Source organism: Mus caroli, unplaced genomic scaffold (assembly GCF_978045245.1).
Source record: "Mus caroli unplaced genomic scaffold, Mus_caroli_1 scaffold_8, whole genome shotgun sequence".
Taxonomy (NCBI): Eukaryota; Metazoa; Chordata; class Mammalia; order Rodentia; family Muridae; genus Mus; species Mus caroli.
In genome coordinates this window covers 122072648-122097962 of record NW_028227263.1, presented here as the reverse complement: position 1 = coordinate 122097962, position 25315 = coordinate 122072648, and the positions used below count along the sequence as shown (strand labels likewise).

Here is a 25315-nt window from a genome sequence, read left to right as displayed (position 1 = left end):
CCTCATACCAGACAGAATGGCTAAGATAAAAAACTCAGGTAACAGCAGGCACTGGTGAGGATGTGCAGAATGAGGAACACTCCTCCATTTCACGAAGATTGTAAGCAGGTACAACCACTCTGGAAATCATTCTGATGGTTCCTCGGAGAATTGGAAATAGTCTTACTTAAAAAACCTGCCATAGCACTCCTGGGAATATAACCAAAAGATGTTCATACATATAACAAGGACACATCCTATACATATAACCAGGACAAATCCTCCACTATGTTCATACCAGCCTTATTTATAATACCCTGAAGCTGGAAACAAACAACATGTCCCTCAAAAGAAGAATAGATACAGAAAATGTGGTACATTTACACAGTGAACTACTACACAGCTACTAAAATCAATGAATTCATGAAATTCACTGGCAAATGGATGGAACTAGAAAATGTCATCCTGAGTGAGGTAACACAGTCACAAAAGAAAACACATGGTGTATACTCACTGATAAGTGGGTATTAGGTAAAAAGTTTGGAATACCCATGATACAACTTACAGACCATACAAAGCTGTAGAAGTAGGAAGACCAAGTGTGGATGCTTCAGTCCTATTTAGTAGTGGGAAGAAAATAATCACAGGAGGTAGAGGATGAAAAGGATTTGGGAGAAAGGGAGAAAGGGAGAAGGGAAGAAGAAAAAAGGGGCAGGATCAAGTGTGAGGGGAGATGAGGAAGATATACAATGGGTCAATAAATAAAAGAGAGGTGTGTAGCAATGGGAGGTGGAAAACTGGGGGTAGCCAACAGAAAGTCCCTGATGCCGGGAAAGCAAACGGCTCTCAGGACAAAACTGGGATGACCGTAGCTGACATGCCCAACCAAGGGGAGAGAGCAGTACAAACCATATCCAGATATTAGGAATGGCCACCAGTTGAGGGTTGGATCCACCCCACCCCTTCTCAGAATTTTAACCCAGAATTTCTCCTGTCTAATGGAAACACAGGGAAAGAGAGTAGAGCAGAAACTGAAGGAAAGGCCATCCAGAGACTGTCCGACCTGGCGTCCATGCCATAGACAGTCAACAATCCCAGTCACTATTGCTGATATCAAGAAGTGCTTGCTTACAGGAAACTGTTATGGATGTCTCCTGAAAGACACTATGAGAACCTGACAGATACAGATACAAATGTTTGCAGGCAACCACTGAATGTGCAGAGAACTCCAGTGGAGGAGTTAAAGAAATACTAAAGGAGCTGAAGGTGTTTGCAAACCCATAGGAAGAGAAATGATGTCAACCAACAAGACACCCCAGAACTCCCAGGAACTAAAACACCAACCAAAGAATACACATGGAGAGACCCATTGCTCCAGCTGCATATATAAAAGCAGGGGGTCTTATCTGGCATCAATGGGAGGGGAGGAACTAAGTCTTGTGAATGCTTGATGCTATTGCTGAAGAAAATGTTAGAGTAGTAAGGTGGGAGTGGGTGGATGGGTGGGCATACACCCTCATAAAATCAGAAGGGAGGGGATTGTGCTGTGGGGGTTGAAATGGGAAACTTGGAATGAGGATAACATTTGAAATCCAAAGAAATAGAATAACCAATAATTATTAATAAAATATGTATATACATAAAAATAAAATAAAAGAATAGACCTAGAAGTAAAAAACTGAAGAAAGTGAGAAATTATTTGTCTAAAAAGGCATAAAGGAATTGGGAAGTTATAAAGGAATAAAGGAAATGTGAAGCCTATAGTTAGAACATTTAAAGAAAAATATCATTCTTGAGTTGCAAATTGAGCAAGACACAGAATGTCTTGTAGGGAGAAGAAGGTGGATTGAATGGAGGAATGAGACAGCAGCAAGAAGGGCAACAGACATGGGTCATGGTGGTACAGATACCAGTAAAGTACATGCTACATTTGTGTCAATGTGCCACAATGAAACAATAATACATGGTAATAATAAACAATAATGGATGGTAATTTCCTGGAAATAATAATTGTTTTATGTTCAATAAATCATATTTTTTAAATTCTATAGCTATTATAACTTGTTTCCCCAAAGCTTCATTAATTATTCTCAAGGTTATTTTATTATAATACAATAGATCATTCTAAACTAGAAAAGTTCCATTAAAATGACACATACTGAATGTTTATTACATATAAAGGTTTAAGGTGATATGCAAGTTAATTATATAAACTCTATAACTAAATATCCCCAGTTACTGTAAATATTCATTTACTTTTATTTTTATTATTTTAATTAGGTATTTATTTCATTTAAATTTCCAATGCTAGCCCAAAAGTTCCCCACAGGATCCCCCACCAACTCCCACACCCACCCACTCCCACTTCTTGCCCCTGGTGTTCCCCTGTACAGAGGTATATAAAGTTTGCACGACCAATGGGCCTCTCATTCCACTGATGGCCAACGAGGCCAACTTCTGGTACATATGCAACTAGAGACACGAGCTCCAGGGGGCACTGCTTAGTTCATATTGTTGTTCCATCTATAGGGTTGCAGATCCCCCCAGCTCCTTGGGTACATTCTCTAGCTCCTCCATTGGGAGCCCTGTGATCCATCCAATAACTGACTGTGAGCATCCACTTCTGTGTTTGCTAGACCCTGGCATAGTCTCACAAGACTAAGCTATATCTGGGTCCTTTCAGCAAAATCTTGCTAGTCTACGCAATGGTGTCAGCATTTGGAAGCAGAGTATGGGATGGATCCCAAGATATGGCAGTCTCTAGATGGTCCAGCCTTTCATCTCAGCTCCAAACTGTGTCTCTGTAACTCCTTCTCTGGGTGGTTTTGTCCCAATTCTAAGAAGGGGCAAAGTGTCCACACTTTGATCTTCATTCTTTTTGCGTTTCATGTGCTTCATGATTAAAATGGGGCTCAGAGCTAAACAAAGTATTCTCACCTCAGGAATACCGAATGGCTGAGGAGCACTTAAAAAGATGTTCAGCACCCTTAATCATCAGGGAAACGTAAATCAAAACAACCCTGAGATTCCACCTCACACTAGTTAGAATGGCTAAGATTAAAAATTCAGGTGACAGCAGATGCTGGCCAGGATGTGGGGGAAAGAGGAACACTCTTCCATTGTTGATGACATTGCAAGCTTGTACAAACCTCTGGAATCAGTCTGGCGGTTCCTCCGATATTGGACATAGTACTAACAGAGGATCCTGCAATATCTCTCCTGAGCATATATCCAGAAGATGTTCCAACTGGTAATAAGGACACATGCTCCACTATGTTCACAGAAGCCTTATTTATAATAGCCAGAAGCTGGAAAGAAACCAGATGCCCCTCAACAGAGGAATGGATACAGAAAATGTGGTATATTTACACATTGGAGTACTACTCTGCTATTAAAAAGAATGAATTTATGAAATTCCTAGGCAAATGGATGAACATGGAGGGCATCATTCTGAGTGAGGTAAACCAATCACAAAAGAACTCACACAATATGTAGTCACTGATAAGTGGATATTAGCCCAGAAACTTAGAACACCTGATATATAAGATACAATTTGGGAAATAATAATTATTTTTAAAAATTACCAAATCTTAATTATTGAAAATTTCATTTGCACACTTGAAAAAAAAATTTCCTCTGTTTTTTTTTTTGTTTTGTTGTTGTTGTTGTTGTTGTTGTTGTTGTTGTTTTTCCAGACAGGGCTTCTCTGTATAGCCTTGGCTGTCCTGGAACTCACTTTGTAGACCAGGCTGTCCTCAAACTCAGAAACTGCCTGCCTCTGCTTCCGGACTGCTGGGATTAAAGGTGTGCACCACCACGCCCAGCCCTCCTCAGTATTCTTATGAAAGAGTGCTTCATTACCATTCATTCCTCTAGATACAACTCTGTACTCTGAATTTATCAGAGATTCAGACGTCATACACAGGAAAAAACAGTGACTTTTACATAATGTAGAAATATACAATGCAAAACACTAAACTTGTTTGTGTCATTGAGACATAAAATGGGGCATATCATCGCCCAAACTGATGAACTGCCTATATAAACTCTGCCTGTTTCCAGTCCAAATCCAATGAAACAGGTTCATGAGTGTACAATATTCAGTAAAAGCTCATATTGTCACTGTTGACTCTAGACTACAACCAAATATACATGGGTAGAAACAATGTATAGGAAAAGTTTACACATTGAACCACAGTGTCCCGCCAAGTCACTATTTGTTTCTAAGATATTTAAAACCTATTTTTAAATAAGATTCCTTAAGAGCCACTACCTCGATGTAAACTGACAAAAAACAATGTAGGAAAACAAAACAAACAAACAAACAAATATATATATATATATTTGTAATACATGGGTCAGCATAAGCTATTAAGTTGAGAAAAATGGAGCACATGGGAGGGAGATAATGGCTTGGAATTCAAATATTAGCATGATTTTTTCGTTACTAATTAATTTTTGGAAGGTAGGGTGACTTTTTGTTTTATTGGAAATAAAGAACAAAGCATGGCATATTTACTGGGTTCTGTTGAGCCTTTAAAACTCAATCTTTACCATGTAAATTAACTGTGGATATGGGAAGAATGTATGATTTCAGATAGAGCTGGATTACCTATACTTGGGATTTTATCTGTTTATAGAATCTCAAGATAATGGTAGCACAGGTCTTGTTTAGATATTCTTATCTATCACTTCTGTGACATAGTCCACACTCTACATGGTCTGTGGATCTCAGTGACTATAAACATGAGACTGCATCTGCATGACTTGGACTGTGTAATACAGTGTCCCCTATGTCCTCAGAAGCTCCAGATTTGCTAGTACTGGATGTGTCACTATGAATCTGATTCAATCCACTGACATCATTTCTAACTGTCGTCACATAATCAGATTGTTGAAAATTTTCAAGGACCAAATTTGAACACAGGGGCTTCCTTCCACAGATTCACAAACATGAATGATATCATGGAAACTGAGAATGAATTATCCTCCTAAGAATTTAACTACACGTGTTCATTCCAAGAGCCATGGACACCAGTTGCAGAGAGAGCCCCAGGGCAGAAAGTATTTAAGTTTCTTCCAGGGCTCAGGAGAAACCTAAAAATAAAATGAATCATAAATATGCAATAAACATGTCCTTAGCCCAAGAAATAAAAGCTGGTAGAAATCTGATGTGCTAATATGCATCTCACTTCACAATCCACACTGCCCAGGTTTAAGGCAGGAAAAATATGTTCATTTTCATGGGGGTCTTCTTCCTCCTTAATATTACACTTCTCATGGCCAATTTCATTGATCCCAGGTGCTTTTGGAGAATAAATTTGGATGAAGTAAATAATAAACGTGTGGGATTAACTTGTAGTTTCATCCTGGCAGCAGTTCAGACACCCATTGAAAATGATTATTTCAACAAGACTCTTAACGTTCTGTAAGTAAATTTGTATTTTAAATTGAAATGAGAACATAAATATTTCTTGTGTGCTCTGAGGATGAAGATGAGGCAAATTCTTGAGTCATCTGTCTTTGTACTAAGTCTGAACTCCAAGAAAAAAAACTTAATTCCTTTACAGATTTAATCCTATTTTCTCCATTTAATTAATTCAGTGGAAGTTTTGGTTTTCTTCCAGGTGGCTTCTGATTTAAAGTTTGGAAGCGTTGGAATATGGAATATCTACATTGATCTTTAACATAAAGCCTGCCTTTTGACAGTTTATATTGCACTCTAGGCAGAGATGACTTATTGAAATTGATCCCGTAATATTTCATTATGTTTTATCCCAAGTACATGTAAATAAATGGTCATAAATTTTGCTGACAGTCTTTCCATAAGTTTGTTGCTCCTAGAGCATATTCTGGTTCCCAAAATATTCATGGCACATATAGTCAAAAACTTTACATACATACGAACTTACTGTCTCAAATTTATTGCATGTAGTCACTTATTGACTTCTAAAACTTCATCAGGTTTGGAAAGAGAAAATACTTACACTCAGAAATTCCTACTTCATTTGAATACCTGGATGCATATCTTTGTATGTATATGTGCAAGGAATATTTACCTCATTAGGGGTCAATACATTGAAGTGTTTTAAAAGATAAAATCCAAAAGCACTGTGGCTTTCTACTTCACACTACTTATGTACAATCACTGGCTTTTATGTTTTGCAAAGTTCAACTGGGTAGTCTCTCTTTAGAATAAACCATATTTGGAACATATGGAATCCAAGGATATGATTACATTCTTTGAATAGGCAGGCTATCAATAACAGTGGTGACTGCTTATGTCCCTTATCACTGGCATGGGTGACAATTGTATTGTGGGATAGTTTTAACGTTTGTGGACAGTGATACAGGAGCTTTATATTAGTTTTTTGTCATTATTTAAGAAAAATGTCTTCTCCATTCATGTATGAGTTGGTTAATCTCTGACCCTTTTAAAATATCTAAATCTTGTGGGACTTATTTCAATAATTTTAGTAAATATTAGTGCACATGTTACCAACGTGGTATCCATATAAATTTTGTGGATTGCTGATCATTGTTTTCAAACACACCCCTTTAGACTACTAGGCTACACAGACATCTTAAGTAACTGATGTTTCCTAAATTTCAGTTATAGGTAGTAGTTTGAGCATTGTACAACGTCTACTTTCAAATTTATTTTGTATATTAGTAAAACTTTAATTGAGATTTGTATGTGTGTGTGTGTGGTAATAAATAATATTCTAAAATGACCTATTTTATAGGGTATAGAATGAAAACACAATAGTTGTATAATTTTTATTGAAAGACTGATTGTATTTACTTCATTCTAATCATTAAATATGCAGGTGTACATATAGAGTTTATTGATAAAATTATATGAAATGACAATGATAAAATGAGAGATATTATTCTTTTCAAAAACATAAACAAAACCAATCTGGTATTATTCCATTTCCAAAGTCTAGTGGTCCACCGTTATTAAAAAAAAATAAAAACAACAAATATATTACATAAATTTACACAAAAAAATCTCTTCCATATCATAAGCTTATAATGCAGGCATATACAAATATCACACAGATTTCCTTGTTTTCTGAGTTCTCAGTAGGATCCTAATACGGTTTTAGTGTAATGACAAAGGTTGTCAAATATGTTTCGTAGAAATTAATTTATAATGAATAAAATACTCAGAGTGACTATATATCACACTCCTTTGTAAATAGGAAGTAGAAGAATGATACATCAGTGGTGGGACAAGCCCTTAATCTCTGCACTAAACACTTGCCACTGCTGCATAACTGTGCATTTGAATTGAGGTTAGTCTACAGGAAAGTGACTTATAAAACATTTGGATGTATTGCAATCTTATACCCTAAATAGTCCTTGCTCAAATTCATACAAACTTAAATATTGACATGCATCAATTACGAAATTCGTGTTTGATATTTGAATTTAATTAAAAATAAATCTTAAGAAAATATTTTATTTCAATAAAAGATTGACAAAATAAGAGCATGAAGATAGATATGAAGGGATGTGTCAAGAATTTTGGCCAATAATTGTAAGTGATTATGAGTACAGGAATCAAATATTGCTAGAGACAGAGACAATTATTCATTGATAGATCAAGGTTTTCTTTCTTTCTTTCTTTCTTTCTTTTTCTTTCTTTCTTTCTTTCTTTCTTTCTTTACTTTACTTTTTTTTTTTTTTTTTTTTTTTGAGACAGGGTTTCTCTGTGTAGCTCTGGCTGTCCGGAAACTCACTTTGTAGACCAGGCTGTCCTCAAACTCAGAAATCCACCTGCCTCTGCATCCCAAGTGCTGGGATTAAAGGCATGTGACACCACTCCTGGCTATGTTTTCATTTCCTTAAACAATTCAGTTAATTTCACAAGAAAATATTATAAAATCAGTGGCTCTAATAACAAATTTATTTACTGCTTAATAATTTCAAAATGAAAACATGATCAGAATTACTATTTTGTCAATATCTGTGGTTCTCTCTTTACCTTCTGATCAAGCGCTCAAAAACAAAAATGGAAATTATCTCTGTGGATGAGGTCAATACCATCTCTTATTTATGGGAACAACACTGTCATGAACATTTGAAGTGCTTTCTATTTTCCAGGTCCATCTGTCAATTCAATCTTATAACAAAAGCCATTTGTTCCCGTCTTTAGATGTCAGATTCAGAAACTTCCAGTATAGCGTAGTGCTTCTATTGAGTACAAATGTGCATGTATAATCATCTGTCCATAATAAATTCTGTACTCTTTTACAGAAAAACAACTAAAAACCACAAATATGCTTTGGCATTGGTGTTTGCAATGGATGAAATCAACAGAAATCCTGATCTTTTACCAAATATGTCTTTGATTATAAGATACAGTTTGGGCCATTGTGATGGAAAAACTTCTACACCTACACCATATTTATTTCATAGAAATAAAGACAGCCCTATCCCTAATTATTTCTGTAATGAAGAGACTATGTGTTCCTTTCTGCTTTCAGGACCCAATTGGAAGGTATCTTTAAGTTTCTGGAATTACCTGGACAGCTTCTTATCTCCACGTGTGAGTTATCATCGGCCAGAAATTCTTAACATCATGTTTCTTTGGGGGACTTTGATAGCTATTATGAAAGTTAATGGATGTGGTTGGACTTATGCTTATGTCAATCTAGGTAGTTCCAGGATACTTACTATTCAGAAACATGTTAGGCCTTCTGTTAAGGGCTAACACCAGAAGTAGAAAGATACCAGCAAGACAGAATAGAAGAGGCCATGGAGAATTGAGTCTGGCATGGTGGTAGAAGGTATCTTACAACCTTCACTGACTGTCCGTCAGAGTGTTTCATTATTTATATCAATCTCAGCAAGCAGAGATTTGTTCATGCTTTTCCAAAATATAGAGCATGTTATTTCTGTCCCCAGATAGGTGTTATCTTCATCTTGGTTATAAGATTAAATTATCATTGGTAAACTATGAAATAATAGAATTATGGTGGTGTTATAAGTTTAGTCATCAGAGATAAACTGTGATGGAACAGAAATAAATTTTACCAACATTTTCACTATAACGTAACTTTTAACTATCTGGAGTATTTTTATTTTTGAAAAGGCATGAGATACCATTCTTAATCTGGAAACTCATGATGTTTCAGTGGTACTAGAAAGGATGAAAAGCTCCTATCCAGTCTCTGGAGTTAGTCATTTGAATACCTGTGAGTGTATGGCCAACTATTAAAAGTCAGAATTTAAATTGACATTACATCCCTGGCAAAAATTTCACACCCATAGTGAATATGGATGTGATACCTTATTACCTGTAATAAGTCATTTTCTTTAATAATATGATGATATTATTAATGTAAATAATTTAAATTATTATATTATTATCAGTATATAATATTATTATATACTCTACAGACCAGAATTACCTTGATATATAGTATGAAGAGATTTTCTAATACAATTTGCTACTAACACTTTTAGTGTGCAAAATCTAGTTTATACTTTTACAAATTCTTTGATCTTATTGTCTGTTTCCTGGGGAGGCACAGAGGCAGACATTGTAATTCAGAACAAAACCTAAAAAGGAGATCTCTGGCAGTTTTATGTGGGTCACAACCTCTAGTGTACAATATTACTGTCAAGTAGGGCAATATAAGAATATATCTTCCAAATGCTATATCAGTATTATGTGCAGGACTATCCTCTTCAATCTTAGAAGTATTTATTTATTATGGCATACAAGCCTTTTTAAAAAATATTAATCATATATCCCCAAATTGTAAAAGTATAAAAATCCCTTCAAACATTTGAAACACATATATCAAGACTAAAACTGAAAGACAGAAAGGCAGTCATTATAACATGTGAATACATTTGTTACATCTTTGTCAAAGAACTATGCTTGCTGTTCCCATTAGAAGTGGATGTGCCAGGCTTCCACGTTTGCTAATTTGAATCAGATATGAGAGAAAAAGTCACAGGTAATCAACTGTTTGCAGGTAAATATGATTACAAGAGTTTTCCCATGCACCACACCCCATGCTGCTCTTTGTGTTGTAGCTCCTTCAGCTTACCTATGGACCTTTCCATTCTATGTTCAGTGATGATGAACAATATCCCTATCTCTATCAGATGGCCCCAAAGGACACATCTCTAGCATTGGCAATGGTCTCCTTCATACTTTACTTCAAATGGAACTGGATTGGACTTGTCATCCCAGATGACGATCAAGGAAACCAATTTCTTTTAGAGTTGAAGAATCAGAGTGAAAACAAGGAAATTTGCTTTGCCTTTGTGAAAATGATCCCTGTTAATGAAGTTTCATTTCCACAAAACACTGAAATGTACTACAACCAAATTGTGATGTCATTAACAAATGTTATTATCATTTATGAAGAAACAAACAATTTCATTTATTTGATCTTCCGAATATGGGACCCTCCCATTTTACAGAGAATATGGATCACCACAAAACAATTGAATTTCCCTACCAGTAAGACAGACATAAGTCATGGCACATTCTATGGTTCACTTACTTTTCTACCCCACCATGGTGAGATTTCTGGCTTTAAAAATTTTGTACAGACATGGTTTCATCTCAGAAAAACAGATTTATATCTAGTAATGCCAGAGTGGAAATATTTTAACTATGAAGACTCAACATCTAACTGTAAAATACTGAAGAACAATTCATCTGATGCCTCATTTGATTGGCTAAAGGAACAGAAGTTTGACATGACCTTTAGTGAGAATACTTATAACATATACAATGCGGTGCATGCCATAGCCCATGCCCTCCACGAGATGAATCTGCAACAGGCTGATAATCAGGCAATAGACAATGGAAAAGGAGCCAGTTCTCACTGCTTGAAGGTAAAAGTTTCTTCTATTGGCCGAGGTTTGGTGGCTTCAATTGCATAGTTGTTTAGAGTCTTTCAGATGCCCAGACTTAAAGAAATAAGAAATATTTTCCAAAATAGATAGTTTTCCAAACGTTTTACCTTAACAAAAGCAAATCTATAGATTGTTATGAATGTGATTGGAAAAAGAATTCACAGATTAGCAATGAAAATGTGTGGTTTTATACAGAGCACTCACATATCTATTAGCATGCCCCTTCCAATATTGGATATAAACAGTCTTTCCTCATTAATTATCTCCATGATTAGAAGATGAGTTTTTACTTATATTTATCAATCATATGGAAATCATTTGGAGGAATTATTTTCATTAGTGTAATCCAGTGATTCTGCCTAGTGTGTAGGCTCTGGAGAGCATTCTGGGTTTTCTGAGAGTAACTAAACAAGAAATAGTGTTGGTACTCATTTCTGTATGTAGAAATGTGTTTATATGTGTGAATGTATGCTTCTCATTGAGTATATATATATTTTCTACTCTTTCTATGTGTCTGTGTTTATATTTGTATTACTTTCAACATATATGTTTAACTCTATGTATGAAAGTGGAAATGAGCAACAATTTTTTCTATGTAGGAATTTCTTTCTATCAGTGTTTGTTTATATATGTGTATATGTTTCTTTGGGGTTTTTGTCAGAGTAGGTTTCATTGTGTACAATGTATGTATTTTGTAAGTGTTTATAAGTACTAATATGGATTTGTACATGCTTTACTAAGTATGTGTCTGCATATTTCTTTGTACTCGGCAAGGCCTTTTCCTGCTTTTTTGTCTTTAGGTGTGAGTATAAAAATCTCTGTGTGTCAATATTGTTCATGGCTGTTCCTTAAATATTTAAACCTCTCCCCTTGTTTTGCTGTCTCACTCTCTCTCACTCTCTCTCTTGCTCCGTGTGTGTGTATGTCTGTGTGTATTTTTGTATGTGTGCCAGTGTATTATTTTTTGTGATTTCATACCTGTGTTTTTATTTGAGTGGATATGATTGTCATTTATGTCCCTGAATATTTACATATGCGTGCCAAATTGTACGTATATTTGTTTGTAAATAAATGTATAGCTGTACTATATGTGTGACTTAGAAAAGATGTGAGACTCTCTCAGTATCTGTGTGTATATTTATGTGTTTGTGTGTGTTTGGTGTGTCTGTGTGTGTGTGTGTGTGTGTGTGTGTGTGTGTGTGTGTGTGTGTTGCATACCTGTGTTTGGATCTGCATTTTTCTCTGTTTGTGTTTGGTATTCTTCGCTGAGAAAACTGAAATTATTGTAACATTGTGATAATTTCATTTATACAATTGCATTAGTTTTGATACCTCTCTTTCTTTCTTTAAATATGTGTGCCTTTGCTATGAAATCAGAATGAATTTTATGACTTGAAGGAATGATATATACATTATAGTGCAATGCTTGTATTTTAGGTAAACTCCTTTCTAAGAAGGACCTACTTCATTAATCCTCTTGGTGACAAAGTGATTATGAAACAAAGAGTAATAATGCAGGATGAATATGACATTATTCACTTTGGGAATCTCTCACAACATCTTGGGATGAAGATGAAGTTAGGAAAGTTCAGCCCATATTTACCACATGGTCGACACTTTCACTTTTATGTAGACATGATTGAGTTGGCCACAGGAAGAAGAAAGGTAAGTGTGTGCTAGCTTACTGCTTTATAATACAGAGCAGTATACAGTGTCAGATGAATTCACGGCAACATATTGAAAAGAACAATTTAGTCACATAAGGAATCACTTTCTAGTTCCAGTATGATATTTCTTTTTTTCATTTTTCACATTTTTACCAATTATTTGAAGATTACAAACATGCATAAAATATACCTTTGTCATATCAGAACAATTTTTTGAAATTTAATAAATTAAAAAAAAAACCTGTTCTTCACCACTCTTAGATATTCTTTCCTTTAAATTAAAAAAATTTTTCTTCACATAATTGCTCTAATGAAACAGTAATCTCCTCCCTTACCTTAAACTTCTGGAACAGGTATTGATATGAAAGAGGCTAATGTTACAGTTATGAAACACCAATAGTCATAATTGCTAACCCTTGTCATTATATCCAAAAATATTTACCATATAATAAAAGGACATTCAACACATTCACTAATGAACACAATTACAGAAAATCATATTCATAGAAACAAGACTTTTTAGTAAATTTGAAGAATCCATTCACTCTTTTACATAAGATGACCAGAAGGTCAAAGGAACCTATAGACAGAACTAGAACAACAGAAAAAATAAAGGATATTAACACACCTCAAGTACAGCAATAACAGCAACCAGACAGAAGCAACAAATAATTTTCAGTTATCATTGAACTTTTTTGTTAACATTCTCTAAATGAAATCAAAGACAACAAAACTGGTTTATTTTTTAAGGCATTCCTAAGTTGCCTGCAGAGGGTAAGAAGACACATTCATATACAAGAGGAGAACTTTTCTTTATTAAAAAATGGAGGAAAACTGTATAATGTTTAATAGCAGGAAAAAAATGTCATTCAAGAACATTACATTTGATGGATATGAATGGAAAAGTTCTTGACAAAAACACCTACCAAAAGAACAAAACACACAACAGAAGATCATTCTCTGAGAACAGGGAGTTTTTTTAAATTTTGATTGTTTTATTTATTGAAAATAATTTGTTATTCTCACATAATATATCCTAATTACAGTTTCCATTCCTTCTATTGGGATGTGAACAATTGTCAGTTCTACTGGCAAATATATCATAGTTAATATTCCTATTTCCTTCCTTTTTCATCAGATCCACTTTATGTCACTCATTAGAAAATGACAGGATTCTATGGGAAAATAATAAAATAAAACAGGATTAAACAAAACTAAGCCATCATAATAGAAAAAATTTTTCATAACACATTATAGTAACCAGACATATGAAATGGAGCTAGGTGACAAAACCACGAAATCCTACTTCATACCTCATATGAATAGTAGTGAGTGAAGCATGAATAAGTGATAGACAATTGAGTGACAGTTATTCCCAGTTTAGGACTAAGAATACTTTATTTTTGAAAATATAATTCAAACTGTCAATTCGATAATCAGAATATCTGGAACTACTGATACAAATCATTTATTCCACATTTGCACGTGAATAAACATAAGAAGAAGCACCTATAAACTATTAATGTCAAACTACAAAAGGAATTCCTTGGACAAAGTGATATTATATGTCAATGGGAATTCTACACAAACACCATGAAATAGACTGTCCTTTTCAAGGCCAGCCAAAACACAAGAATCTGGTAGTCAAACACTGTTGGTATCTTCTTTTATCACTGATTAACCATAACGTAATTACCAAATACAAGGGTCATTAGGAAAATTTTTGTAACTCACAAATGCCCTGTTCCCCTCCCTGGAAATTAATCTTATATAAACTGAATGTACTCAGGAATTGGGAACAAAAGTGTGAAAATACAATCACATTGATATTTGAGCCCAAATGAGACCAACTAATTGCTTCCACTCGACTATTCCATCTATTGTAGACAGGATTTCTTGAGGTTTGTGGGATGAGACCAATTCTTAGTTTTGCTTGCAAACTAATCAGAGTTAATACACCTCCACAACTGATGATAATCCTGGCTTGCTCATTCTTTTTTCTACTTTGGATTTTCATCAACTCTTTATCATTCACTCTGAAAATTGTTATTTTTGGAGCTGTGCTACTTATAAAATATTTAGGAAGCACTACATGACAATAAATGAGTGTTAGACACCCCTCATATGTATCTATGAGGCACACTGCATGAAAATATAAGTATCATTTATCGCAGTATACTTTAATATTTTATATGAAGTAACAGTAAGTAAATAGCAAGTATATATATATATATATATATATATATATATATATATATATACACATATACTTGCTGAGTATATATATAGAAAAATATATATGTATATATATATATATGTATATATATACAATTCTTACTTATATATATACAACTTATGCAACTCTTATTATTTTTTACCTTTGTGCCTTCAATAGATCCTGATATGTAGTAGGGCTTTTATGGGAAAAATTTTCAATCATATACCTAACATTCAACTGGTATAAAAGAGACTAAAGCCAAAAAAAATCAAACACAAAAAGAATCAAAATAAAACAAAACAAAAACTAGTTTTATTATCAGGCTGTCATGGAACTAATTCTGTAGACCATGATGGCCTCAAAATCAGAAATCTGCCTGCCCTGCCTCCCAAGCGCTGGGATTAAAGGTGTCTACCACCAATGCCAAGCTGCCTTTGGCTTAATAAAAGTAAGACATATAAAGCCTTAACAAAACAAACAAAAAAAATGGTCTTATTTTACTGTGGGTTATTAAATTCTTAGGGTTGAAGATTGAACCTAGTATGTGTTAGGCTAGAAGCTACCCATGAATTATACTTCCATGTTTATGGTGATTTTGCTATTTGTGGCATTTTTTAAATTTTTTTCAATTGGAGATTTCATTTATTTACATTTCAAATGTTACTCCTTTACCCTGTTTCCCTTCCACAAACCCACTATACCATTCCACCTTACCCTTCTTCTATGAGGGTACTCTCCCACCCATCTACCCACTCCTTCCTCAGCACCTAAGTATTCTTCTACACTGGGGCATCAAGCCTTCACAGAACCAAAGGACTCCCCTCCCATTGATGCCAGATAGGAAACTTTAACTCCTTCAGTCCTTTCCCTAACACCTCCATTGAGGTCCCTGTACTCAGTTCAATGGTTGACTGTGAGCATCCATATCTGTATTGGCCAGGATCTGGCAGAGCCTCTCAGGAGATAGCTGTATCAGATAGCTGTATTTACTGTTTGTAAACACTTCTTGCCATCCACAATATTGTGTGGGTGTGGTGACTGCAGTTGGAATGGATCTGAGGTGGGATAGACTCTGTGTGTCCTTTCCTTCTGTCTCTGCTCTACTCTTTGTCCCATTATTTCCATTAGACCGGAACAATTCTGGGTTAAATTTTGTAGATGTGTGGGTGGCCCTATTCCTCAACTGGGGGGCCATGCCTAACCTCTGGATATGGTGTCAACAGACTCTTCTTCCCAATTCTGGGATATTTCAGCTAATGTCATCCCTATGGGTTCTTGGGATGCTATTGATTTCCTGGCATCTGGGACTTTCTGGTTGCTACCCAAAGAACCCCATCCCTGATTGACATACACCTCTGTTCTATTTCCGGACCTCTGTACACATCTTCCATATTCTACCATACCTGATTCTTCTCCTATTCCCCCCCCCCTCATTTATTCCTCTAAGGGAAAATTTATTTCAGGGATGCAAGCATACTTCAATATATGCAGTTCCATTAAATTCAGTACAAGACAAAATATAGAATTATATTATTTTCCAAAAAACCTTCAGAAATTGCTCTTAGCCAACTCCAACATTAATTCATAGATATAGAAACAAAAATAGTGATAGAACAGAAGGAACTTATATTGATATTAGAACATTTTTTTCACAAAACTATTTACAATACTATAATACATGCAGAGTGAATTTTATCTATGAAAGTCAGAAATAATGTCAGGTTGTTTTTGTGATTCATGTTTTCATCCAAGCACTTTAGAGACAAAATCTGAAAATCTCTGTCTGTTTCATCCCAGTCTACCCTATATTGTGAGTCCAAAACAGTCATGTGTGACATGGAGACACTACCTTAAAATAAATTATCATAAAGTGCAAAAGTATGCAGACTTTCCATACTCTAACTCAAAATAGTCTTCAAATATAACAAAGGGTTAATATACAGCTAAATAAAATGATGGGAGCCAGGTGGGGTGGCACACGCCTATAATCCCAGCATTTGGGAGGCAGAAGCAGGAAGATTTTTGAGTTCGAGGCCAGCCTAGTCTACAAAGTGAGTTCCAGGACAGCCAGGGCTATACAGAGAAACCTTGTCTCAAAAAACCAAAAAAAAAAAAAAAAAAAGAAAGAAAGAAAGAAAGAAGGAAAGGAAGGAAGGGAGGGAGGGAGGGAGGGAGGGAGGGAGGGAGGGAGGGAGGGAGGGAGGGAGGGAGGGAAATAAAGGAAAGAAAATGAAAGGAAAGGAAAGGGAAAGGGAAGGGGATAGGGAAAGGCAAAGGCAAAGGCAAAGGGAAAGGGAAAGACAAAGGGAAGGGGGAGAGGGAAGGGGAAGGGGAAAGGGAAGGGAATGGAAGGGAAAGGGAAGGGTAGGGAAAGAGAAAAGAAAGGGAAGGGGAAGAGAAAGGAAAAGGGAAGAGAAAAGGAAGCGAAGGAAAGGAAGGGAAGGGAAGGAAAGTGAAAGAGAAAAGAAAGGGAAGGGGAAGAGAAAGGAAAAGGGAAGAGAAAGGGAAGCGAAGGAAAGGGAGGGGAGGGGAGGGGAGGGGAGGGGAGGGGAGGGGAGGGGAGGGGAGGGGAGGGGAGGGGAGGGGAGGGGAGGGGAGGGGAGGGGAGAAAATGATGGAGAAAAAGGAAAGAAAGAAAGAAAGAAAGAAAGAAAGAAAGAAAGAAAGAAAGAAAGAAAGAAAGAAAGAAAGAGGGGGAGGGAGGGAGGGAGGGAGGGAGGGAGGGAGGGAGGAAGGAAGGAAGGAAGGAAGGAAGGAAGGAAGGAAGGAAGGAAGGAAGAAAGAAAGAAAGAAAGAAAGAAAGAAAGAAAGAAAGAAAGAAAGAAAGAAAGAAAGAAAGAAAATGATGGACAGGAGAAATATACTATGATATTTGATGGGAAAGTGTAAGACCATTTTCAACAGTATCAAAAATATAGAAAGAATTCTTCAAATCTTCAATTTACTTTAAACAATATAATATTTATCGAGCTTTTTCCAATATTTGAAGCCACTTTAGAGCATTTTAACGTCATGTAATACTCCAATATCAAGGTCGCTATGGAATAATTTCTCATCTCCAACCATATTAAACCAGTGTCTGCATACTCCACTATTTTTTATATACATTTTCTCATGCTTTGCAACAGTAATTGATTTGAGGTCATATTTGTTATCTGTGACTGAAGGACATATTTTTCCTATTTCAAATTTCTTCAAATACTCACTTGCCTCTCTGATTCTTTAATTAAACTTTGATAATAAGGAAAGGGAGGAGGAAGGTGTGATTTGACATATGGCTTCTAGTTATAGAAAGACAAGTGTGGATATCAGGAAACTGGAACTAAAGAATAGATTTGTTCTTTATGATAAGGCAAGGCAAAATCTTTTAATATCAGTTTCCCAAAACATTGTTCTGATTCTCCCATTAATGGAAAAAAACTGCCAACATTACTTTAGGCTGTGTTTTTTTCCCCCAAGAGATCTTAAAAGAATACTACTTACTGGCTCAACTGCCCACAGTAAGATGGGCATTCTTATATCAATTACCACAGAAGAAAATGCTTCAAAGATATGAGGACATGCTAGTGTTGGCTGAGAGAATATTTCAATTAAGATTCCTCTGTCCATAGCATTTAGTACCAAGTTGAAAATAATTAATTAAAAAAAAAAAAACAACAGGTTGCAGTTTTCACATACAGCTCAATATCAGATCTTTTTCCTAAATTACTAGACACTCACATACTATGCAACATTTCTTCAATGCATTTCCAATATTCATTTCTGGCCATTAAATAATGGACATTGTAAAATGTCAATCAGGGGCCTGGCAGTGGTGGCACAGACATTTAATCCTAGCACTTGGGAGGCAGAGGCAGGTGGATTTCTGAGTTTGAGGCCAGCCTGGTCTACAAAGTGAGTTCCAGCAAAGCCAGGGCTACACAGATAAACCCTGTCTCAAAACACAAAACAAACAAACAAACAAATATATGTCAATTAGTTTGTGTGAATAAAATGAGCTTATTGAAATCTTAAAGTGCTAATCTAAAACATAAAAGAACCTTCTAAAACTCATTATCAATATGTGTCTAATTTTTCTCAGATGCCATCCTCTGTGTGCAGTGCAGATTGTAGTCCTGGATTCAGAAGATTATGGAAGGAGGGAATGGCAGCCTGCTGTTTTGATTGCAGCCCCTGCCCTGAAAATGAAATTTCTAATGAGACAAGTGAGTATTTGCTGCTTTGGTAAATCCTGAAGTTATGTATTTCTCTTGCATCACCCTAAAATAATGAAGTCAGCTAAAAGGCAACTGTAGATATACAGTATATTACTTATCACATTTACTACTTGTAGATACAAAAATCCTTAACAAAGTCTTGCAAAAGCAAACAAACATGCCTGGTGCCTTGACCCACATATTGACTCATTAAAAATTCATGGTAGATTATATTTCACAAAGAAAATACTTTAGAAAATATAACTGCAATTTGCAGGAATTCTGCACAAGATTTTCCAAAGAGATGATCTATTATAAAACTACATGTACATTTACATTTTAGTCACGAATTTTGTTAGTATTGATTTAGTCATATTTCATGAATCTATCTATCCTAAATATGATTATGCACACTATGTATGTATAAGAGCCCATGAAGAACTGAATATTATATTTAATCTACTGGATGAGATTATGAGACTACTAGGTGCAAAGTCCATGTTCTCCGTAAGATTAATATAGAAGACAAAAGTATTTGCAAATTTATGAAAAAGGCTAAGTATTCGATATTAAGAGGGCCATGTTCAAAAGCAGATGTAGTAAGAATCCAGGATGTAGGGGATAAGAGTTGACCTATGAATTGGAATATACCACGAGACTCATATTCAGTATATTACATACTACACCCATTATTGAGATAATTTTTTAGGGTTGGCAAAATGCAATAAGTTTATGGTTACCTTTTCAAATATTTTGTCTTTCCTTCTACATAAGGAATTAAAATTCTTAAAAGACATATTATGCCTGTGAGACACTTAAACAGTTAAATCATTTGCTGCTAAGACTTACAGTTTGAGTTTATTCCCATGATGCATGGAGTAAAACCAAGCAATCTACTAAGTTGTCTTTTGAAGTCATACATTTTAACATATACTGTGCTTGAAAACAAATTTAAAGTATATGAAATTGTTTTCGACGTAAAAGAAATTAATACGTACATCAAAATTAAATACAAAAATCCATAAAATATTTTATTGCATTAATTGCTTAAGTGTGTGGAGTGGATAACACATATTCAGGTGTGTACATATGAGCAAATAATGCTGCTGTCATTAAATTTATATTTACTTGTGAGATATCTGTCATGGGTACTGGGATCTGAAATCAGATTGTCTGGTAGATCATATTCTATTTATATCTAATCCAACTTCTTAGGCTCTTAGGCAACTTATCAAATAATATCTATCCAAATATGCATTGCTGTAGATAAGAATTCTGAAACCCAAAGAAGCACATCAACATTCTCTGAAATGACTTGGAAATTAAGTGCAATTACAATCACTGTGAATGTTGTTACCATGTTGGGGATTACAATTTTAGAATGGAGTATAATTGCTTAACACAAACCACCTGGGTTACCATCCTTTCCAGAGGATTCCTCTGTTATTTTGCTCATTCTGTTTCTCAACACTGATTTCATCCTTGATTCTCATAAGAATGGAGGTGAGGCAAGGATTAAAGTGCTGAGCTTTCCATATGAAGATGGAATCAAGGTGAAGGATCTTTCAGTACAAAGTATCTACAGAGGTATTTTTCCTTCAGTGCAAAAATTAGTGCACCTCATGAACAATAACCAGAACTTTTGATTAATTACTGCCAGATGAGGAAACATCTTAGGGCTTATTTCATTAATATTTTCTACTATTCAAACATAAACATTATATTTCCTCTCATATTCCATCTTGTTCCTATGACATGACAGGAATCACTTAAATACAATAATGCAATATCTACCTTCACATGAACTCACACATATAAGTATTTACATATATACAGCCTACCTGTTCAATTTTGTGTTGTTTCTGTGTCAACAAGTTTGAGCAAGTAAATTCTCCAGTAGCTATTATACATCCTTTCCCAGTAGAAGTCAGTCTCAATGTGTCATAGAGAATAAATTCATAAAATAGTCAGTGATCTCAAAAAAAGAGAGTATAGAGTTTCGTATTTATAAAATATACCCAACCACATTGTGGTTTATGAATGTATCTTCTCTGAATTAAATAATCTACTTGATGTTAACATAGAACCAAAAAAAATGGCTTAGGAAATCTTTGCTTTCTGATAACATTATTTTTTATTTATTTTTACATTTCATATTCCATTCCCCATCCCCTCATACACCGACTGAATACTCCACATCCCACACCTTCTCCCCAACCCAACCTGTCTTCACGTTGAACCCCCATCCCCCACACCACCTTATAGGAACTAAAAGGGAGCCTGGGAAAAGAGAGGGGAGTGAGGACCCACTTCCCCGTAGAGGTCCAATTATGCCCTGGACAGACAGATATGAGAGGGCTGCCAGACACTTTCCATTCAGCTCTAGGTGGGCATCGAAGCTTCTGACTCACTCAACAGGGGATGAACAAGGGGAAGCCCAACCTGGGGGACATGGAGCAACACCCTGTAACGCAGGGGTTATGGGATAGAGGGAAGAGAGAGACAGGTTCCCACACAGGCAAGAGTGAGCACATCCATCATGATCAGAAACTGTCTATGCATTTAGAGCTTTATTTTAGAAAGGCCAAGAGAAAGAAACAATGTAGGAGAGGGGGGGACTAGAAAAAAAGAGTAAGAGGGAGAGAGTGAGAGGAGAGTAAGAGCAAGAGAACAAAGGAGTGAGAGAGAGAGGGCAAGAAGTGGCCAATCAGCCCCTTTTAAAATATGCTGTCTTTTCTGTTGCTAGGTAACTGGGGAGGAGTTTAGCCTGAAGGCCAAAAGCTTGGGATATTGCCTACATGATTTCTAGCCTTGTTTCTCTTGTGGGGGCTGTAGTGGAAGGTAACTTTCGCAGGAGCCAGAGTTCCAGGACCATGAGAGAACTCCTTCCCTCCTATGTAGGTAAATTATGACCACTGAGTCCCAGGGTTCAGCATCTCAGTTTGACTGGAGACGAGCCTGTCTATGCATAGACCAATGCTGCATACCACCTGACCTCTAAACTCCCTGGGGCCTTTAGTCTTTGAGGGTTAGCTGCATGTTCTCTGAATGAACACAGACACAGAAGCCCTTTACTGTAATGAGGGTCCCATATCAGCTGGTGTACTGTGTCTGTTTGGTGGTACATTGTTTGAGAGATTTCTGGGGTCAAGATTAATTGAGACTGGTCTGCCTGCAAGATCACCTTACTCCTCAACTACTTTCAGCCTTCCCTAATTCAGTGGTTAGTTGCTTCTGTCCATTGGTTGGGTGCAAATAACTGTATTTAGGAGGGCAGTCATGATAGATTCTTTCTTTGAGTGCTCCAGAGCCTCAGGAAAATGTGAGACCATAGGACCTCCTCTTGACCTAGATCCCACTTTGGCCCTGTCATTGGAAATTCTTTTCCTCAGGCTCCTCTCCATTTCATCTTTGCATTCAGACAGGAATAATTATGGGTCAGAGATGTGACTATGGGATGGGAACCCCATCACTCACTTGATGTCCTGTCTTCCCCCTGGAGGTGGGCTGTATATGTTCCCTCTATCTACTGTAGTACATTTAATCTAGGGTCTCTGACCTCCCAAGTCTCTGGTGCATTTTGGTGGGTCCATCCACCCTCTTATTACCTGAAGTTGCCTGTTTGTATTCTTTATGCTGGTCGCCAGGGCTTGGTTCCCCTTTCACCCCCCACCCCACATCCCACAAACCCCTTTCTAATAACATCATAAATGATACACTCAAGTTAATTAGACAAAGAAAAAATTGCTTGGTTTTATTTCCTTTAAATCTTTATGAACATTACGAATTGAAATCAATGCTCAGCAGCAATATCCTACACATTACATTCTCAGCATCAAAGGCAGCATTGCAAGGATTCTTTCATTACCCTTACTTGAAATGCCTTGACAATAAAATTTCTAAAGCAGACTTAACTAAGCTTTCCTTTGGAAATCAGATATGGATCAATGTGTGAATTGTCCAGAATACCACTATGCCAACACAGAACAGAACAAATGTATTCAGAAAGGAGTCACATTTCTAAGCTATGAAGACCCCTTGGGGATGGCACTTGCCTTAATGGCCTTCTGTTTCTCTGCATTCACAGCTGTGGTACTTTGTGTCTTTGTGAAGCACCATGACACTCCTATTGTGAAGGCCAATAACAGAAGCCTCAGCTACATATTACTTATGTCACTCATGTTCTGTTTTCTGTGTTCCTTTTTCTTCATTGGCCTTCCAAACAGAGCCATATGTATCTTACAGCAAATCACATTTGGAATAGTATTCACTGTGGCTGTTTCCACAGTTCTGGCCAAAACAGTCACTGTGGTTCTGGCTTTCAAAGTCACAGACCCAGGAAGAAGAATGAGAAACTTCCTGGTATCAGGGACACCCAACTACATTATTCCCATATGTTCCCTAATCCAATGTGTTCTGTGTGCAATCTGGCTAGCAGTTTCTCCTCCCTTTGTTGATATTGATGAACACACTCTAAATGGCCACATCATCATTGTGTGCAACAAAGGCTCAGTAACTGCATTCTACTGTATCCTGGGATATTTGGCCTGCCTGGCACTTGGAAGCTTCTCTGTGGCTTTCTTGGCCAAGAATCTGCCTGATACATTCAATGAAGCCAAGTTCTTGACCTTCAGCATGCTAGTGTTCTTCAGTGTCTGGGTCACCTTCCTCCCTGTCTACCATAGCACCAAGGGCAAGGTCATGGTTGCTGTGGAGATCTTCTCCATCTTGGCATCCAGTGCAGGGATTCTTGGATGTATTTTTGTACCGAAGATATATATCATTTTAATGCGACCAGAGAGAAATTCTACCCAAAAGATCAGGGAAAAATCATATTTCTGAACAAATATTTCAGGAATTCTGTCAAATGTAAAGTTGGTACATACCCACCAAATATTGGGTTATAGTGCATGTGCCTAGTTTTAGAATCACTCTCACTGGTTGCTCTAGTGATATCAGGAAGTATCACATCTACTGAACTTCCATACTGAGTTCATAAAATCTTGCACCCATTCACTTGCTTCATTTATTCTCACAGAACTAAACTCTCTATTTAATTCAATTTTATTTTTCGTTTAGCTTTCAAGGAGATTTCCCTCTGGTAACTTCCAAAAAATTTTGATAAGGCAGTTGAATCCATCACTTTGTGTAGAAAAATGAGATCTAGGACAGAAAGGGTTACACATAGAAACCATCTACCAAATCAAATAATCAATGAGAAACACAGACTAACTAAATAATCAGCAAAGATGAAATCAGAACATATTTTCTCATTTCCAGTAAGAGCACACACATAACAAAATACTGCCTTTTTTCATCTGTTCTTCAAGCTATTGGCCAATAATCTAAGGAGGAAATGTTCCTTTTCTGCTGTCAAATACAAATATATTATATCCAAAAATGATCACAATCCCAGGGAATCTGTGGATGAATTGGGAATAGTTGTAAGAAGCTGAGGAGGAGAGTGACCCATAGAAAGACCAGCATTCTCAACAAACCTGGACAAGCAAGATCTCTCAGACATTGAGCCTCTAACCAAGGATCATACACTAGCTGATGTGAAGCCCCCAATATATATGCAGCATAAGACTGCCTGGTCTAGCATCAGTGGGAGAGACACACCTAACCCCAGAGAGACTTAAGTCACCAGGGATTGGGATGGGATGGGCATTGGGGATGTAGGGTATTATCTTCGAGATGGGGGAGGAGATGTTAGATGAGGAAGTCAGGGGGCTGACCAGGCAGGAGATAACTACTAGACTGTAAAAAAGAAATTGAGTAATAATAAATAAAAAAATAAAATGAAATAAGCATGTAGATATGTCAACATGATATTTATATTGTAGTCATGGAAGGGATAGGTAAAACTACTGACATTTGCATGAACCTATTTTTTTTTTCAGAAATTGCCCTTTGTGTGCAGTTCTGATTGAGTTTCTGGACTCAGAAAATTCTGGAAAACAGAATGAGAGGCAGATGCTTTAATTACTCTGCTTTCTAGATAACAACATTTTCAATAAGACAATTGAGTGTTTGCAGCTACACTAAATATTTCACATTTATCAATTCTCATTATATAATGGGAAACCAAATGGGTCTAAAATGCATTAACAAAAACAATCACTTCCCTAAGTCAGTCTTCATAGAAATATGATCACTAGCAATATCCCTTTAAGGAACACATTCTTCATTAACATCCACATTTTACTCATTGAAAATTCATGGAAGACGGCATTGTTGCAAAGAAAGATTTGATATTCGAACTATGGTTTAATGGAATTCTTCACTAATTTATTCTTTTTTATTTCTTATTATTTTATTAGATATTTTCTTCATTTACATTTCAAATACTATCCCCTATATAC

General features: G+C 36.2%; 1 protein-coding gene across 5 annotated transcripts; it reads left to right on the top strand.

Annotated features, from left to right (window-relative positions):
- The first annotated feature begins 5146 nt into the window (after window positions 1-5146).
- LOC147003402 (vomeronasal type-2 receptor 116-like) lies at window positions 5147-24800 on the top strand. 5 transcript variants are annotated; one of them, XM_085842058.1, is made up of 6 exons: window positions 5147-5407; window positions 8245-8488; window positions 10108-10848; window positions 12307-12534; window positions 18836-18959; window positions 22888-24800. In XM_085842058.1, the coding sequence occupies exons 1-6, from the start codon at window positions 5211-5213 to the stop codon at window positions 23790-23792; spliced, it is 2439 nt and encodes an 812-aa protein (XP_085698184.1). In that variant the 5' UTR covers window positions 5147-5210; the 3' UTR covers window positions 23793-24800. The 5 variants fall into 5 exon arrangements, with proteins under 5 accessions (XP_085698184.1, XP_085698183.1, XP_085698185.1 ...); XM_085842057.1 differs by having other exon boundaries at window positions 8245-8536; XM_085842059.1 differs by having other exon boundaries at window positions 8245-8536; window positions 10036-10848; window positions 23038-24800.
- The last annotated feature ends 515 nt before the right edge of the window (window positions 24801-25315 follow it).

What these genes read in the sequence shown, in the direction of transcription:
- LOC147003402 (XM_085842056.1), top strand. Translation starts at nt 5,211, where the DNA reads ATGTTCATTTTCATGGGGGTCTTCTTCCTCCTTAATATTACACTTCTC. An exon ending in AACAAGACTCTTAACGTTCT is followed by an intron (nt 5,408 to 8,244) that starts GTAAGTAAATTT and finishes ACTCTTTTACAG; the next exon opens with AAAAACAACTAAAAACCACA. An exon ending in TGAAATTTCTAATGAGACAA is followed by an intron (nt 18,960 to 22,887) that starts GTGAGTATTTGC and finishes TTTGGAAATCAG; the next exon opens with ATATGGATCAATGTGTGAAT.